The sequence below is a fragment of the Nematolebias whitei genome, chromosome 17 (genome assembly GCF_014905685.2).
Source record: "Nematolebias whitei isolate Nwh7 chromosome 17, NemWhi1, whole genome shotgun sequence".
Lineage (NCBI taxonomy): Eukaryota > Metazoa > Chordata > Actinopteri > Cyprinodontiformes > Rivulidae > Nematolebias > Nematolebias whitei.
In genome coordinates this window covers 18,998,671-19,017,359 of record NC_056514.1, presented here as the reverse complement: position 1 = coordinate 19,017,359, position 18,689 = coordinate 18,998,671, and the positions used below count along the sequence as shown (strand labels likewise).

Here is an 18,689-nt window from a genome sequence, read left to right as displayed (position 1 = left end):
CTTTTATTTCGTTTGAAATAATATTTTATGTGGTTCTTCTAAATTACAGTCAACAGCATCATTCCTAAATTTGTATTCATTTTGTCTCACTTTCCTGTAGGAGATTTTGGACTCCCTCGCTGAGCTCTACTCTCTGCTCCAAGAGGAGGATATGTGGGCAGGCTTGTGGCAGAAGAGGTGCAAGTTTCCTGAGACTGCAACAGCCATTGCTTACGAGCAACATGGCTTCTTCGAACAGGTGAGAAAAAACATTTAGTAAGAAAAAAACAAATTATCTTAGTCTTTTTTTTAATGGCCGATTGCAGCAAATGTATTTTAATGTTAATAAGCCCAAGTTCCAGAAATCTAGTTAGTCAACTATGATTGTTTTAAATGATTTTTGCTTGTGGTGCTGCAAAAGTGTATTGTTTTTTTTGTTGATGTGCTTGTAAAGTGTTAATGACCTAATATTTAGTTGTCTCAGACAGCATTGTAATTAACATTGTGCAACATGTATTTTCAGGCTCAGGAAAGTTATGAGAAAGCAATGGAAAAGGCAAGGAAAGAGCATGAAAGGAGCAATGTCTCCCCAGCCATTTTTCCTGAGTACCAATTGTGGGAGGACCACTGGATACGGTAGGATGTCTGAAACTAGAATATATTTTATAGATGATGCACCACTGACTGAATAAAATTAATTATTTGTGTTCGTTAGACTTCATACTTTTAAATCTGTCCATGTAATATTTCTCTTTGTGACTCACTGACCCACCATTTAAATGCAGAAACTATACAAGATTTTAGTGCCAACTGATCTCTTTTGACCCCCACCTCTAGCTGTTCCAAGGAGCTGAACCAATGGGAGCCATTGACTGAATATGGCCAATCAAAAGGTCACTCAAACCCTTATTTAGTGCTTGAATGTGGTTGGAGGGTTTCTAATTGGGCTGCTATGAAGGAGGCTTTGGTTCAGGTGAGTAAAGCTCATTCTCCATTAAAAAAAAAGTCATTTTGTACTCATTTTAATCAAGGTGTTTCAGGAAATGGTCTGAAAGAAAGTCTGGAAAACATTTGGTAACACAATCGGAGGTGATGAAAAAGTTTGTCATTCAAGGACATGTAAAAATAAAAAATAGTGCGCAAGAATGAAATTTTGTTCCACTGACTGTCAGTAGCCCTCATAAATACACATACAGTAGTCCTTCAATACTTCACAGTTCAACTTTCGCAGACTCACTCTTTTGCGGGTTTTCAGCGTATGATTGTGCGCATTGTTTCCCAGTGGCCTGGCCGTTCAGTGATCGCTGAGGCGTCCCTTCCTTTCTCTTTTTGAGGCTGTCAGCCTAAAAAAAAGAAAGGAGGGGCGGGATGGGGTCTGTCTTTCCCCATCGCTGCTGTGGAAGCTTCATTGAGGCGGATACCAGAGTGAGCGGCACAAATTCTTTATTTAAAATAATCTAGCGTGACCTGAACCTAGCCGACCCGAATCGAGCCAAACCCAAACCGGAAAATGTCCCGATGCTCCCGATGGCCAGTTCACCTCTGGGTGCTTATTAGCTCAGTAACCGTAGCACCAATCTATCTTTTGCAGTGCTCTTTGAGAGTGTTTAGAGAGTTTAGAACATTGTTAGGAAGAGTGTGGGAAGGGTTTATAAAGTCTTAGAATATGTATAAATACTAAAATAAATATAACGTCCCTACTTCACGGATTTTCACCTATCACTGAGTTGTCTGGAACATAACCCCCACAAAAAGTGAGGGACCGCTGTGTATACAGATACATACAAACTAGGGATGCACGTTATTGGATTTTTGGCCGATATCCGATTTGCTGATATGTTAAAACTTATTTGGCCGTTAACCGATACCAATAACGATATTTTTTTCCCCTAGACCTACTTAGAGAGACTAGCGTTCTCTGCTGTGGAGTTAAAATACATTATCCTGCATGGTTCTTGACTCTGTACCGGTCCGTTGTGGTGAAGAGAGAGGTGAGCTGTAAGGCAAAGCTCTTTGTTTACCGGTCGGTCTATGTTCCTACCCTCACCTATGGTCATGAGCTCTGGGTAGTGACCGAAAGAAAGAGATCGTGGATACAGGCGGTTGAAATGAGTTTTCTCTGCAGGGTAGCTGGACTCTCCCTTAGAGATATGGTGAGAAGTTCAGTTATCTAGGAGAGACTCAGAGTAGAACCGCTACTCCCCCACGTCGAGAGGAGCCAGTTGAGGTGTTTCGGGCATCTGGTAAGGATGCCCCCTGGGCGCCTCCCTAGAGAGGTGCTTCGGGCATGTCCAACTGGAAGGAGACCCCAGGGAAGACCCAGGACACGCTGGAGAGACTATGTTTCTCGGTTGGCCTGGGAACGCCTTGAAATCCTCCCAGAAGAGCTGGAAGAGGTGGCTGTGGAAAGAGATGTCTGGTCCTCCCTGCTCAAGCTGCTGCCCCCGTGACCCGACTTCGGAATAAGTGGAAGATGATGGATGGATGGATGGTCTTTGTCGATTTGGCCTGCTACCAAATGCAGATGCCAAAAAGGGGGCTGACAATGATGCAGCACTTCAACTTGGATTATGTTTATTGTCAAATTTATTCATGAGTTTTATTCTCACTAACACAATGACAACACTTGAACAGTGCAAATTTGTAAATATTCACAAATCTAAACTCGACAGCGCATGTGACATCATAACGTGCTGGCACTGCAGGCATCCTTGTCACTGGGTTGTCTAATATCGGTCAATACCATGCCGATAATATCGTGCATCCCTTACACAAACAACATTTGCCTGTAATGGTTCTGAACATAAAGGTCCAAAGTAACTCAGCTGAATACTTTCCTGTGTAGTGTTTTATTTTAAACATGGACCCTATAACAGTTTGTATACGTATGGTAAGTTGGTATTGGTGCTGTCCAGCCCCTCTGTAATCCGACACCTCCTGGAGAGTGAAAGATGAGACTGTAAAGCTGTGGAAATGCTGTTCAGCTGGTTTGTGTGTGAATTTAGTAGCTTCATGTTTCCTGAAACAAAATGTAGATGGGTGGCAGGTGTGTGATAGAGCCTGACATATAACAAATACGCCTGCTTTGCTCTTTCAAGGAGACTTGGAACCAATCCATCCAGCCGTTCTGTCCTTAGGCGACATCTAATTAAATTGTTTGGATGGCAACATCATCTCCACTATATCCTTCCCTTCTCGTTTCAGTCCTTTCCTCCTGTGTGTTCACTCCTGTCGCTTGTCTTGTCTCCCTAGTTTTTCTTCTTAACGTAGTTTTGTTTTACTTTTGATCTATTTATTTTTTTTTACTTTCCCCCCATCTTTTTGTTTTTTGCATCATATCTTTGGTTGTGAATATTTATGGCAGCTGTGTGAGTGAATAATTACTTCAGCATCTGCTGCGGGGTGATTTGTTTTATAGTGGAGGAAAGGAATGAGGCTTTCAGTTTCCTACCTGCAGACCTCTCAACAGCTCAGAGGCAAAGTCCAAATGTCCCTGCTTTCAATTAAAGCTCGCTCTTGATAAGGGCAGCCTTGTCTCAAGGATATTCATCAAGCCTCACCCCTGATAACTGCATTTTGACCGATCACTGTAATTTCCTCCAGCAGAGGAAGCGCTAACACAGATACACACCTACTTTTTTCACTTTTCTTATTGGCCTTCTCTCGTTCCGTGTTGCTGTCAGTGACCTATAAACACTAAACAGCTTGATGCAGGTGTGATGTAAGAGGCTCCCCATGGCTATTATTTGTTTAGTGTTAATGCACTCAGCGTTTTAATCAATAGCAGGACCTTTTCTACCTCTCCGCCTCTGTGCCGGGCTCGTAAGGTTTATTAGTCATTAGTACAAGCTGAAACTGTTAGAAAATGAAACCGCAAACAATATTGTTGTGCATTTATCTAAGTGGCAAATTATACAAGGAAAATGACTCAGGCTCCTTCCCTTCGGATGTTTTCATTTAATTAAAGCTGCCACATCACAGCCTTGTGAAGAGTATGCGTAATTCAGCTTGACATCACGGAGACAAAGATGCACAAAGAACAGCTCACCATGAACACGAGGTGTGTCACTTCCTGGGGAATTTGCCACCTATTTTAAACAAATTTAAGTAATCTGTTTCGGCTTCAACCTGCACCTCAGGTTTTTATTTTATCACATATTTTTTTATTATGTGTCATAGCTCAGTATAAATCAAGGTCTACATAAACATCAGTGCATTAATGAAATTATAAACTTGCTACCTATGAATAAGATTCTGGTAGATATTTTTGAAGGTACAAGGTTGAAGAAGGTATGCACAAAATTCTAGAAAAAGACCAATGACGCTTTGCCCCACTGTCTTGCTCTAATCAGTTCCGCATCACACCGCACCAGTTAAGGGTCTGCCCACTGCCAGCACCCACCCCACTCAGCTCAGTTTATGGGACCATCTTGTTTGTGGTTCTAAGCAAACTGCTCTGAGGTGGCGATTTTGACATAAGCAGACAGCAGCTGTTGATTGGCCAGCAGAGCTACATCACTGCATGATCCGCCCATCAAAACTGCAAACTACCGTATTTTCTGGCGTATAAGTCGCTTTGGCTTATGAGTCGTATTTATTATGCGTCATCGCTGACGTGTCGCGTTTATTATGCATTTATTTAATGGTCAAAACAACTTCATTTTGTCAGGGTGGCACAGCGCCATCCATCTATCCATCCAAACATCCTTCGTGGCCGGAGCCGCTAGCTCTCCAGCGTTCCTCCACCTGCACCAGCGGAGTGAAGCGAGCGCACACGGGAGGACTCGCTGTTGCAGTTCTTAGAACTTTAACCAGATTTAAACTTAAAACGGTTATTTGTTTGCTCGGCATTATACCAAAGGTGAGTCTCAGTTTAACTTTTCCTTAATAAATGCACTTTAATGGTCAAAACAACTTCATTTTGTCTGGGTGGCACAGCGCCATCCATCTATCCATCCAAACATCCTTCGTGGCCGGAGCCGCTAGCTCTCCAGCGTTCCTCCGCCTGCACCAGCTGAGTGAAGCGAGCGCGCACGGGAGGACTCGCTGTTGCAGTTCTTAGAAATTTAAATCGTCAATCAAAAATCGCGTTATGAATATGGGGGAAAAAAACGTATATAAGTCGCTTCGGTATATAAGTCTTACTGACAAATCAAAGCAAAAAACTGACTTATACGCTGGAAAATACGGTACATCTGAACCTCCACTTCCTGTCTGATTGTACTGACATACAAGAAATGAACACATTTACAGAGAGATATCAGAGATGATGGTGCAGCATGGCTACACCCGGACTTTTAAACAGTGCCAGGATAAGCTAAAGAAATTGAAGTCTGATTATAGGGTGATTAAGGACCACAGTGGGCGGAATGGTTCACACACAATGACCAGTTATGATTCCACCAACTTTGCATTGACGATCCCGCCCACAGAGCGGGAAACAAGTCACAGTGGATCACCTATACCTGAGAAGAACTGATGAGACAAGAGCCGAGTGTAAACGCTCGTATCAATGGTAGAGCGGCTCAAGTAATGTGCCTTTAGTGGCCACATTGAAAAATCTACAATTGGCCACACGTGATCAGTGGCCAAGTAGGAAAATAAAGATGCAGCAGCAGCTGCTACAGCCAACTCACTGTGGTCCTCAACTTAACGTTTTAGGCAATTTGCAATATAATTTCTGTGTACAAGAGTACAAGTTCTTTGAATGGTTGTTAAATATGTTTAAGTTAAGCAACTATTAGTATTCTTAAATAAAACAGTCTTATTGACCTAAAATCAAAGTCTGCATTGCATGTTGACCATTGGCTGCCCTGATTTCCATAGATTTGCATCAGTTATATACAAACTCAAATCTGTTGACGTCATTTAGCATATATCTTAGATCTTTATATACTGTTTATTTTTATACTTTCTATTTTTGCTATTTCTGGGTGTAACTGAGACCCTGAGTACATAATTTTGTTCCACCTCATGAACCACATGTGATGAGAATGACAATAAATTTGACTTGAACTTGAACTCTTTAAAAATCTACCAAGATTTGTATTCTAGTTGACAACATACACATGTTTTCTGTTAATTGGCTCCTTTCTGATCAGATTAGATTCAAAATGGATTTTATGGGCTAACTTTTGTTTTCTCATTCAAAACACGCTAAAACCAGGGACAACAAATTCAGTAATATAATTATGATAATAAACTTCGTCCTAGATGGTGAATAAGATAATCACTATAGTAAGATGTTCAATTCTTTATGAGAAATATGAATTAAATTTAACATGAAATTTAGAACAAACAACCTGTTGGCTAAAGAAATAACATAATTTTAAGACACCATAAACATATATTTTTTATCCATACATGTCTTTTTTGCAAATGAGTCAATGAGACTAACCTGTATAAATAAAGTTTGAATTAATTTTTTTAATCCATTGCTTTCTTTCAGCAGTTTTATTTTCATCACATTTCATTTCAATAAATTCTTCAATAAAAAAATCCAAGCATCCACCTTTTAGTTTTGTTGAAAACAAAATAATAATAAAAATCACAGTAAATAAAAAAAATAAGCTGACTCTGATGCTCATTAAGGCAAATCAGACATCTGATATCTGTTCGTGTTTGCAGCCTCATCAGGTTTAATTGGCCCAATTCAAATACTTCTTAATTCTCTTTCATTCTCATTTTTTATGCAAAAAGTGATTCAGTCGAGATGCATTCTGCCACAGAATGGCAGCTCAGTTCTAATACAATAAAAAAATATAATCTTGTGGGTCAGGAAATAAAGAACTGTGGCCGATTCTGGCCTGCGGGCCTTAAGTTTAGCACATACTGTAAAACATACAAACAATATCCTTTAAATGTTGTTGTTCTTGCTGCAATATATTTTTGGTACGTATTTTGTGCCGTTGTGTAATTAATTTTTCTTTTTTTTCCCCAAAGAAAAATCATAAAATTAATAATTTTATTTTGTACAATGGGGCAGCACGGTGGCGCAACTGGTAGAGCTGCTGCCTCTCAGCGAGCAGGTCCTTGGTTCAAACCCCGGTCCAGGGGCCTTTCTGGGTGGAGTTTGCATGTTCTCTCCGTGCATGCGTGGGTTTTCTCCGGGTACTCCGGTTTCCTCCCACAGACCAAAAAAAAAAACATGCATGTTAGGCTGATTGGTAACTCTAAATTGTCCCTAGGTGTGAGTGAGAGAGTGAATGGTTGTTTGTCTCGTTTGTCTCTATGTGGCCCTGTGATGGACTTGCGACCCGTCCAGGGTGTACCCCGCCCCTCGCACAGTGATTGCTGGACATGGGCACCAGCGACCCCCGTGACCCAAAATGGAATAAACGGGTAAAGAAAATGGATGGATGGATGGATTTTGTACAATGAGCAAAGCTGAAGATGTCTGAATAAAGTGATTGACAAAGCAACAAAATGACAACAAACAAATTACAGTCACACTTTAATGAAACCCTCATTCACCAAATCTTACAGTGTGTTTGAGAATTATCTCAATGCAGTAGTCCCAAGCCCTGCGATAAGTGAAAAACCGTGAAGTAGGAATAGTAGTACATGTAGTAAGTATTAGTTTATTTTAGTATTTACATACATACATACACACACACACACACACATATATATATATATATATATATATATATATTAGGAATGCGCAATATATACGGTATACGGTAGAAACTATAGAAATTTGGCCTATGGTAGAGATCTGTCTTCTACCGGCTAACCGCAGTAATGCTGTATCTGATGTAAAATCAAAGTTGTCAGTTTAATCGTTACTTTTTTTTTTTTTTAGTTAAAAACTGTGTGCAAGAGGCGTTAAAGTCTTTTCTTCGAGAGCTAAGTAGCGAAGCTACAAGCTAACTACAGCCGGCTTGCCGTAGTGTTGCCGTTTTCTGACGCATGCGCAAAACGCATTTCTTAAGTAAGACTGGAAACTGTTAAGAGTTAACAACATATTTTTTTGTTTAAAACATATGGCTAAAACTACATTTGATATCTTTTGCACTACAAGAAAGAAGCGTAATACTTGATTTGTTTATTATTTAAAAACTCTCTGGACCTAGTAGTGGAATTTTCTTAATTGAAAATATATGATGGCAAAAGGACACCCTATGCTTTTTTTTTAGCAAGTTTTATACCAAAAACATATTGCGATATATATCGTTATCGCCACCCTTCACAATACATATCGTGATATGAATTTTATGCCATATCGCACATTCCTAATATATATATATATATATATATATATATCACATCACTCTTGCAATATTCTAAACATAGTTTCTAAACTCTCTGCCTCTGCTGCAATCGGCCATGCCCACTTCTCTGCGGCAGAGCAGAGATCAGCTGATCAGCTGCAAGAGGGAACTCCGAAGCTGTGGGTTGCACACGGGCTGCAGGAGGGGATAAATAATTTAAAATAATTTGTTTTAATTAAAATATCCATACCAATCGTGCAGCTCATCCATCAATCAGTCAATTGTGTGTCATGTCCAGTCTTATTTTGAAAAACCACGATAGAGCGAGTCCGCGAAAAACGAGCCGTGACGTAGCGAGGGACTACTGTATTTACGTTGTGTAAGCACTAAAACCCACAGCTGAAATTTGTTTAGTATGAAAATGATTTGTGTGGGTCCTTCCAGGTGGAGCTCAGCTGTCCCAAGGAGATGGCGTGGAAGGTGAACATGCACCGCGGATATCTGGCTATCTGCAACCCCGAGGAGCAGCAGCTCAACTTCATCGAGCGGCTGGTGGAGATGGCCTCTAGCCTGGCCATCCGCGAGTGGAGGAGGTTGCCTCACATTGTTTCCCACGTGCACACGCCACTGCTGCAGGTCAGCACACTAAACACACAAGTTTCACTCTTCATAAGCTCATGCTTGATCAGATTAGCATGGAGGAAGTCGGTTTATTGTGATAAGTACTTGAGAAGATGCAAGATGTCAAGAGATCATCAACAGCTCTAAAACACTGCTGTTGAGCAACGCTGATAACAGCCTTTATCTCCCTCCCTCACTTCTTTGTGTAAAACTGGGAAGATGGAAACAAAATGAAAAGCCCTTTAAGCTTCTTTAATTCCACCCAAAGAAATTACAATAGATGGGGCAGAAATGGGAGGATAAAAGACGAATGGAAAAGCAGGAAGACTGAAAAAAGTGAGAAGTGAACAGAAAAGAGGAACATCTAGAGAGAAGAAGAAAGAAGGAGAGGTAGTTTAGAATTCCTGTAATTACTTCCCTGCCATCAGATAGTGTTTGATTAAATACGTGTAGCAGAATTACATTTGCATGATGAATGGGATAGTCTGAATGAAGGTTGAAAGTGGACCATCAGCTGATATGAACAGATAATTGTGAAAAATATTGCGCTGCGCAATTTATTTTGTTTTGGGAGATTTCATTTCCATGTAGGATGGGTTAAATCTTCCTTGCTGCTCTGATTCACAATATTTATCTTGTGAAAATGGGTATTTGGTTGCTCTGACTTCGTTCTTTGTTAGTGGGAACGTGTGTGCACTCATATGGAGTTCAATTATTTACCCAAGCCACAGGAAAACAAGCCATTTCTTCGTGCTCCCAGCTGAGCGACTTGTTGTAAATCTCTATTCCAAACTCTAAATCACAACTTCAGGACTCCACGGACCATGCAGGCTGAGAAAACCCAGACTTTGCAAATACTCTGGGCTTCAGATACTATTTGAATCAAGTTATCATCTAATCCGAGCTCCCAGCAGTAACCGGCGATCAATGGATTATCACCCTCACTATTGATTACGACAGCTGACGTTAATATTGATTGATGAAGAGTTATAATGGAATGATTGATTAAATGTTCAAAAAGCTGCTCCGGGCCAATCAATGAGGCTTCTTTTCAGGGAATAAGAAAGAAGCCCTCACTTATCATTTTCCTATTTTCCCATCTCCCTGACTCTATTTGTCTTTTTTTGGGCAGATTAGCTATGGAAGTGATGTAGGAAGACATTTTCAAATGCTGTGCTTCTAACTTTTATTTTGTGGCTTTACAAATTGCGCTGCACTAAATTTATGATGCAAACATGAGGTCTTTTTCTACATTTAATATTTTTACTTTACACTAATTTTCTCTTAATTTCTCAAATGGGCCTGATGCATGTATTCTGTCAGTAAAGATGAGCTGACCCGGAATCATAGTTTTTACTTTATAGTCTTTTCAAAATAAACTATGATGGCAGAAACTATTGCTAGGACACTCTGTGTTGTTTCATTTGTTTGTTGTGTGAAGGGACAATTTAAAGTAGACTGATTTAAAATAGACCAAAAAAAAAACAAAACACTGCCCATTCCTCGTGTAGTGCAGCACTGGTACAACAAAATGTTTGACTTTAAACAAAATCCAGCGTCATCTCAACGAGAAACGTTTTCTTATTGAATCGTGCTGACTGACTATTGTATGTATAACTAGAGAAATTGTATTTCCTTCAAATGAATGCTTATTGCTGAAAGACTTGCTAAAAATAAAAAACTGCTGAAAATGTAGAACAAGTGGAAATCAGCAGGAGAAAGAAAGAATACAAAAGTTGAAATGAGTGCAAAAAAATGTGGATTTAGCTAAGAAAGCTAATATTAGCATAACAACAGCTAAATAGTAGCTGGAATAACTAAAAGTAGCTGAAATAAGCTGAAAGTAGCATAACAAGTTGAAATTAGCAGAAGTAATTTAATTAGGCCGCAAGTAGAAGAAATTACCATGAAAAACTTGAATTTATCTGAAAACAGTTGGAATTAGCAAGACTGTTAAAAAGGTAGCTGAAAATTTAGATCAAGCTTAAATTATCAGATGAAACCGGAAATAACGCTTGCTGAAAGAAGCAGAAATGAGCACAAAAAAGTGGAAATTACTTGAAAAAAGCTTAAATTAGCATAAAACCAACTGAACAGTAGCTTAAAAAAGGCTGAAAGAAGCTTGAATTACCAGAAGGAAATGGTGAAAACACATTTTTGCCGAATTTGGCTAAAAAAAAAAGTTGAAATGTGTGCAACAAAAAAAGTGGAATTAGCTGAAAAAACTAAAATTTGCGTTAAACGGCTAAATAGCTGAAATAGCAGAAAAAGATGAAATTTGCAGAAATCAGCTGAAAGGAGCATAACAAGCTGAAATTGGCAGAAAGAAGTTAGAAGAAGCACAAAAATGTTGTAGTTAGCAGAAAGAATCTGAAAGGAGCACAAAACAGCTGAAAGTAGCTGGAAAAAGTTTAAATTTACACAAGGAAGCTATGGAAAAAGCAGAACAAAATGTGAAAGGAGCAGTAAAAGGTTGTAAACGGATCTAAAGATTTCAAGGATGTAAAATGAGCTCAATTCATTTTCATTGAGGAAAAAAGTGTCATAAAGGCTAAATATTTCAAAAAGCTAAAGCTGCACCAATAATCAAGTCATAGCAGGATTGTCCTGAACGAGCTGAGCGGTTTGATATACAAGTTGTTGAAGTTGCTTGAAAATTGCGGGACGAGCATCGCGCCGAAAAACGTCCGAAAGAAAAATGGTTCGCAATAGTGTGACTGCTTCATGAGCATTCACACAATTAAAGGTTACATATTTTAATTTAAAATTTTCATGACATGAGTGTGAAGATAATCACGAGGGCTTTATGAAAGATGCAATAAAGAGAAAGGTGAGCCTCGTGTTTTAATTCATCATTCCTCCCCAGGCGGCGCAGCAGATCATTGAGCTGCAGGAAGCAGCTCAGATTAATGCAGGACTTCAGCCTACAAACCTGGGCCGCAACACCAGCCTGCACGACATGAAGACCGTGGTGAAGACCTGGAGGAATCGACTGCCTATTGTTTCTGACGACCTCTCCCACTGGAGCAGCATATTCATGTGGCGCCAACACCACTACCAAGGTACGGCATCCTGATCCTCGGGATCAGACCGCCTTTAAAAGAGATGCCAGGAAGTAGAGTACCATCTTTCTTAGAGACAGTGCGTGTGCTGCAGGATGCCTCCTTACTGTAGACACGCGCTCAGGTTGTTGCTTTGCTTTGCATGAGTTATAGGAAGGGCTCTTCTTAAAAAGGCCACGTTGCGAAGAACACTCAGGGTGCCTGTGCGCTTCCAAATGTCATCTCACTAAAGCACACATACGCTGACTCCCACATCTTTACCTTGCCTAGTGCCCAGCATCTCTCCAGCAGTGATTTTGAAGCCATTCAGAGAGGCAGCCACTGCAAAATGTGATGTCTCAAGCAAGTTGAGCTCCAGCTCACACGATGAGGGCTAAAATAATGATAGTGTTGTTTGGCTGCACCACGCCAATAAAACTCACCTCATTTATACATGACAGCCTTCAAAGCCAAAGTGAAATGGAGTTTTCTTGATGAAATTCATCACCACGGTTCATTTACTGTTCAATATGTTCAGCGTCCCTGGTGCCCTCCTCAGCATTATGACAGCGTAGCTTTAGAGGGCTGCAGGATCTTCACTCTTCATCTTGTTCTTTATTCACTTTGTCACCTATATAAAGAAAAACGCCTTCTTTATGTTTGTGTCTACAGCCATCGTGACAGCGTATGAGACAAACACACAACACGACCCAAATAACAACAACGCCATGTTGGGAGTTCATGCCTCGGCTTCTGCTATCATTCAGTATGGGAAGATAGCTCGCAAACAGGTACTGTTCAGGCTCAAAGGTCTTCTTTAATTAAAGCAAAGTAGATCAAAGAATGACATTTATCATTTTGAAGCATGCATATTGGTATCTGGTACTGATGAGACAATGTCATACTGTTTTTATTAAAGGGGTTGGTGAATGTGGCCTTAGACATTTTAAGTCGAATCCATACCATCCCCACGGTGCCCATCGTTGACTGCTTCCAGAAGATTAGACAGCAGGTCAAGTGTTATTTGCAGCTGGCTGGTGTAATGGGCAAGAATGAATGCATGCAGGTGAGATCTCTGTTCCACGTGACATTTAACAACCGGTCAATTTTTAAGATGTTTTATCGGAGGTTGATATTGTTTTTAATCATGTCCATGTATGCGTATTTGTGTGTCTCTGTATGTTTTGAACCACTGGAGAATTTTAAATGAAACTAGAGACGTTGCATTTCTGGCGAAAATGCAGTGTAAATGCGTATTGCTGAAGAACTTGCTGAAAAGCAGCTGAAACTAGCTCAAAACATGCTGAAATGTAGCTGAAATGGCAGCACAAGCCCATGTTAGCAGAAGAAAGCAGAAATAACACATTTGCCGAATTAGCAGAAACGAGCACAAAAAAAGTTGAAATTAGAAAAAAATAAGTGAATAGTAGCTAAAAAAAAAAAAAAAGCAAAATAAGCTTAAATTACCAGAAAGAAGTGGAGAGAACACAGTTGTGTCCAATTAGGCTGAAAGAATCAGAAATAAAACCAAAAAAGTGGAAACTATCGTAAAAAGGTAGAAATTTGCAAAAAAAAAACCCAGCTCAATAGTAGCTAAAAATGCAGCCTAAATTACCATAAGCAAGTGGAGAGAGCACAGTTTTGCTGAATTAAGCTTAAAAAAGTTGAAATGAGTACAAAAAAATTAGAATTAGCTGAAAAAACTAAAAATGAGCATAAAACAGTTATATATAGCTCAAATAGCAGGAAAAGCTGAAACTTGCAGAAATAAGCTGAAAGGAGCATAACAAGCTGAAATGAGCAGAAAGAAGTTAGAAGATGCACAAAAGTGTTACAGTTAGCAGAAAGAATCTGAAATGAATACAAAAAAGCTGGGGGGAAAAAAAACAGCTAAAAGTAGCTGAAAAAAATGTTTACATTTGCACAAGGAAGCTGAAAGAAGCGGGACCAGAACTGTGAACATATCTAAATTTTTGAAGGATGTAAAATTAGCTCAATTCATTTTCTATGAGAAAAAAAAAAAATACCAGAATGGGCTAAATATTTCAAAAAGCTAAATCTGCGCCAATACCAAAAGTCACAGCAGGATTGTCCTGGAAGAGCTGAACGTTTCATGATTTGTTGAAATTGCACAAAAATTGTGGAACGAGAAAGATGCAGAAAAACTTATAGAAGAAAAATGGATCACAATAGTGTGGATGCTTCAGAAACATTCCCACTATTTGCAGAAAGTAGTTTTTAGATGTGCGTCTAAACTGATTAACTTTTGGATCTTACCCATTCCTCCATGAATCCATCAGGATTCAAGATGGCCGCATCAACCAACTCGCCTTAGAAAACAGGAAAATGGCTTTAACTCATTCAAATTCACAAGAACTAGACTCCGATTTGCTGTCGTACCCGAGACACATTCACAGCACAAGAGCTAATCATCGCAAGAGAGCTTTGGTTTAAACCTCAGCGCTAACTGTTGTCAACGCAGTTTGTCTGTTAGCAAAATATCTCCATAACCACTTTTAAGGAAACCTTCAAAAAGTGGGTGGACATCGACAGCCGATTAACATTTGGAGTCAGTTTGATCCATGTCGGCTACCACAGCTAATAAACTTTGAACAACACAAAAATGGCTATTGGTCAGTTTTTAAGATATTCAGGTCAAAATTGATGTAGCTGAGAGTTTTTCCCAAACTTATCCTCTAAGCATTAACTTAACACAGCACACACGCATGCATGGAATCACACACAATGTTCCAAGGTTCGACAATACTAGTTCTTATTAAAAGTTTTTAATATTGACATTATTTCAACCCATTTGCTGGGCTTGGTTCAGTTCTCAGTTGCTGCTGGCACAGTTCGGGTTACTTTGTGTGAAAAGCAGTAAGAGCAAGAAGGGTTTGGGGTGGCTGCAGGTGACAGGTTATAGCTCTGAGACTTATAAGAGAGTGTAACTCATGAGCTTGCTCTTAAGCCCACAGAGCACTCTGATTAATAGAAGCTGTTCAGCACACCACAAGTCATTAAAAATTGCCAGCAGACATTGTTCTCTCTCTCTGTTCTTTCTCTTCTCTAGTTCTCTCCGTCTCTTTCTCCTGCTACACATCGTTTGTCACAGCAGTACATAGGAGACACCTAATCAGGGAGTCACCGTAATGGAATTTTAGTTCCCCCTAATACCTTTTTGTCCTCGCTTCTTAATGAACAGTGAGGAGTTTGTTTGTTTTTTCACGCGTTCTTATGGAAGGCGCGGTGATGCTGTCTTTTTGTTTTTTCTTCTTCCCGCAAAACTTTTCGTTTTGCAGTTTTGTTTGGAGTTGCCCTCATCTTGATGTTATTACTTTTTTTTCTCAGGGTTTAGAGGTGATCGAGTCGACTAACCTGAAGTATTTTACCAAAGAGATGACAGCCGAGTTCTACGCTCTGAAGGGCATGTTCCTGGCACAAATAAACAAGTATGTCCTCCAGCTGTTTTGCTTTTGACAACTTTTACAGTCAATTTGTTTCCAGCTTCACATCTGGAACATCCTGAATCTTTACCTGTCCCTTCTGTTTGTGTGAATGTTTTATCTGCTTCTACTAATCCGTCACGTTTGTGTCACTTCTCACCTCCAATGTAAGATGTTGTCTATTGTAGGGGTTGAACGACTACATATTTTCTAAAGTCAACTTCAACATGATAAAAGTTGAGTCGACTAGTCGCTTTGATGTCATAGGAACTCAATACGCTATATCATATTCACAAAAAAATGTAATTTATTATTTACAAAAAAAAAAGAACAAGAAAACATTGGGAGCGTACATTTATGCTCCTACCATTTATTATACTGCAAAATAAGTCACGGGAAAACCAAAACGATTATTAAGCTGCAAAAGAGAAAGAAACGTGCGGCACTTAAAAAACGAGGCTAAAAACAGGGGGCAGGAATCCACCACCATGGATTAAATAAAATAAAAACCACCGCGCACCACTGCCCGCCCCGTGTTTTTAGTTTTATTTTACTTATTCCACCAGTGGATTAAATAAAATAAAAACCACCACGCACCGGTGGATTCCACCACTGCCCGCCCCAGTGTTTTTAGTTTCTATTTTATTTAATCTGCCAGTGGATTAAATAAAATAAAAACCACCGTGCACCACTGCCCGCCTCCCTGTTTTTATTTTATTTAATCCACCAGTGGATTAAATAAAATAAAAACCACAGCATTCCACTGCCCGCCTCCCTGTTTTTATTTTTATTTAATCTGCCAGTGGATTAAATAAAATAGAAACCACCGTGCACCACTGCCCACCCCCCTGTTTTTAGTTTTATTTAATTCACCAGTGGATTAAATAAAGTAAAAACCACTGTGTGCCACAGCCCGCCCCCGTGTTTTTAGTTTTATTTTGCTTATTCCACCAGTGGATTAAATAAAATAAAAACCACCACGCACCGGTGGATTCCACCACTCCCCGCCCCAGTGTTTTTAGTTTCTATTTTATTTAATCTGCCAGTGGATTAAATAAAATAAAAACCACCGCGCACCACTGCCCGCCTCCCTGTTTTTAGTTTTGTTTTATTTAATCCACCATTGGATTAAATACAATAAAAAAAATAAAATAAACTCGCACCACCTCCCGCCCCTGTTTTTAGTTTTATTTTATTTAATTCACCAGTAGATTAAATAAATTTGTTTTAAAAACCACGCACCACCTCCCGCCCCTCTCTTTTTAGTTTTATTTTATTTAATCCACGTTGCAGATTTTGCATTTTACTCTAGTTGAACCAGAAGAGTCATCTTTAGTGAAATACTTTCACACTGTTGATGAATTTCTACCTGTTTGCCAAGACTTGGCCTGCTCCTCGCCTTCCGTCTGCTTGGAAGAATCCATTTTGTAGCCAGCGCTGATCACGTGACACAATCACGTGACTGCGACTAGTCGACGTGAATGTTAAAACTCACGAGATGTCCTAGAACCAACCCCTAGTCTATCGTCAGCTCGTGATGGAGTCAGTTTATTGTTTTTTGGATGCAGGGTTTGCCTTTGGAGCAAGCAGCTGCTGTTACCATGTTTACCAACACCCCTCACAGACTCCCCACCCCCACATTCGCCCATCATCTTTGACATGACATGGGGTCCCGAGGGGGCGAAAGACAAATTCAGGGAAGCTTATTAAACATATATGCAGCTCAATAATTAACTCTGGGCAATTTACAGGAATCTCTGGGATCAGCAGAACTTGCCTCCACCTCAGTAGGGTTTATAGCAATCATTAAGTCCCCCCCCCCACCGCACGGATGGGAGACTTAGCAGAGTGGAGGTTAGGGGTTTGATTTGTGTATGCACATAGCTACATATGCTAAGGATTTTGGGATCATTCAATTAAATGGGTGTCAGAGATTTGGCATCCGTTGGGTGTTCTCCTGTTGAGCAGGTAGTAGAAACTCTTCATGTACTTTAACACTTGCAAAGTGACGAGGAAACCCCATTAAGTATTACTGGAGGGTCTTCGGCTCTCGCTCCCACAGCAATCAAGCTCCCGTTTTTTAATCACATGCCAAAATGCCTCCCATAATAACACATTTTAATTGATTGGTTGGGGAGGCATTTCGCTGTTAGTAAGTGCAGGAGTAGTTTGGATGTGCTCCTAAAATGGAGGACCACTTCCCAACTGCAACTCAGTAGGACTTTTTATTTGACAGACCTGTCTCCTTGTTTTGACGGGAGGTAGTGGGTCTTGTGCTTCCTGCTTCTTATTTATTAATCGGAGGCTGAACGTTGTGCAAAAATTATTCAAACTGCGTGCCAGTGAGCAAATGGAAGCCGCCTAGCGTTGTGAAAATAGCTGATGGTTCAAAATTTAGTTTCTTGTCAGCAAGAATTGAGCCGTCAAGACTTAGGTCTGCTGCCAGGTTTCACCTCTCTGCTTCCTGCTATTATTAAATTGTTTGTAAATAGAAATTTAGATATGACTGATGGGTTTCAAATGTCACAATAAAAACTTGAAACACCTTTTTTTATTGCACTGTGGTAGTTTTTTATTTTATTTTGCTATATGTTTATAGCTTCATACAGTCTTTATGTTGTAGTTTTATTTTTCTATAAATGAATTATTTATGATGATTGAAGATAATCCAGTTTTAATATAACAAAATAATACCTTGACAACAATATTCACATAGATTAAAACCATATTGCTTAAATGAAGGCTTCTTAGCTTTGCCACATAAAAATGACTGTTTACTGACTAGTCTTACCTAATTTGTCTGACACCCGTCACTTACAACTCCAAATTCTAGAAAATAAAAGTCAACAAGATACAAAAAATTGTAACCTTAACATATATATATTTGTTTATTACTAAACCATCTATAAAACATTAATTTTTTTAAATTTGATAATAAAAATAACCAAAATCAGCTGAATATTCCAAAGATTTTTACTTAAGTATTACATTTTGAAAAGGATCCTTACAGCAAATAAAAATTGTGCCAATTGGTGCAAGAGTTTTCACACTTTTCCAGTACTGTTCGAGTTTTTATGAGTCAGTAAGTTTACTAGGGATGCACAGTATTGGATTTTTGGCCAATATCCGATATGCCAATATGTTAAAACTTATTTGGCCGATGACCAATACCGATATTTTTTTTCCCTAGACCTACTTACAGAGACTACATGTCTTTCTCTGCTGTGGAATTAAATTACTACATTATTCTGCACGGTCTTTGTCAGTTTGGCCTGATACCAAATACAGATGCCAAAAAGGGGCTGAAAATGATGTAACACTTCAACTTAGATTATGTTTAATGTCAAATTTATTCATGACATTTACTCTAACACAATGACGACACTCGAACA

At 39.4% G+C, this 18,689-nt stretch overlaps 1 protein-coding gene across 1 annotated transcript in view; it reads left to right on the top strand.

The window, feature by feature from the left end:
• Window positions 1–18,689, top strand: part of LOC119424153 (transformation/transcription domain-associated protein) — a 144,245-nt gene that overhangs the window by 85,523 nt on the left and 40,033 nt on the right. The window contains exons 52-59 of the mRNA XM_037691621.1: window positions 101–238; window positions 503–615; window positions 817–952; window positions 8,637–8,828; window positions 11,680–11,875; window positions 12,527–12,645; window positions 12,774–12,920; window positions 15,203–15,303. Coding sequence (XP_037547549.1) covers window positions 101–238; window positions 503–615; window positions 817–952; window positions 8,637–8,828; window positions 11,680–11,875; window positions 12,527–12,645; window positions 12,774–12,920; window positions 15,203–15,303 — 1,142 coding nt within the window. The remainder of the gene's footprint in view (window positions 1–100; window positions 239–502; window positions 616–816; window positions 953–8,636; window positions 8,829–11,679; window positions 11,876–12,526; window positions 12,646–12,773; window positions 12,921–15,202; window positions 15,304–18,689) is intronic.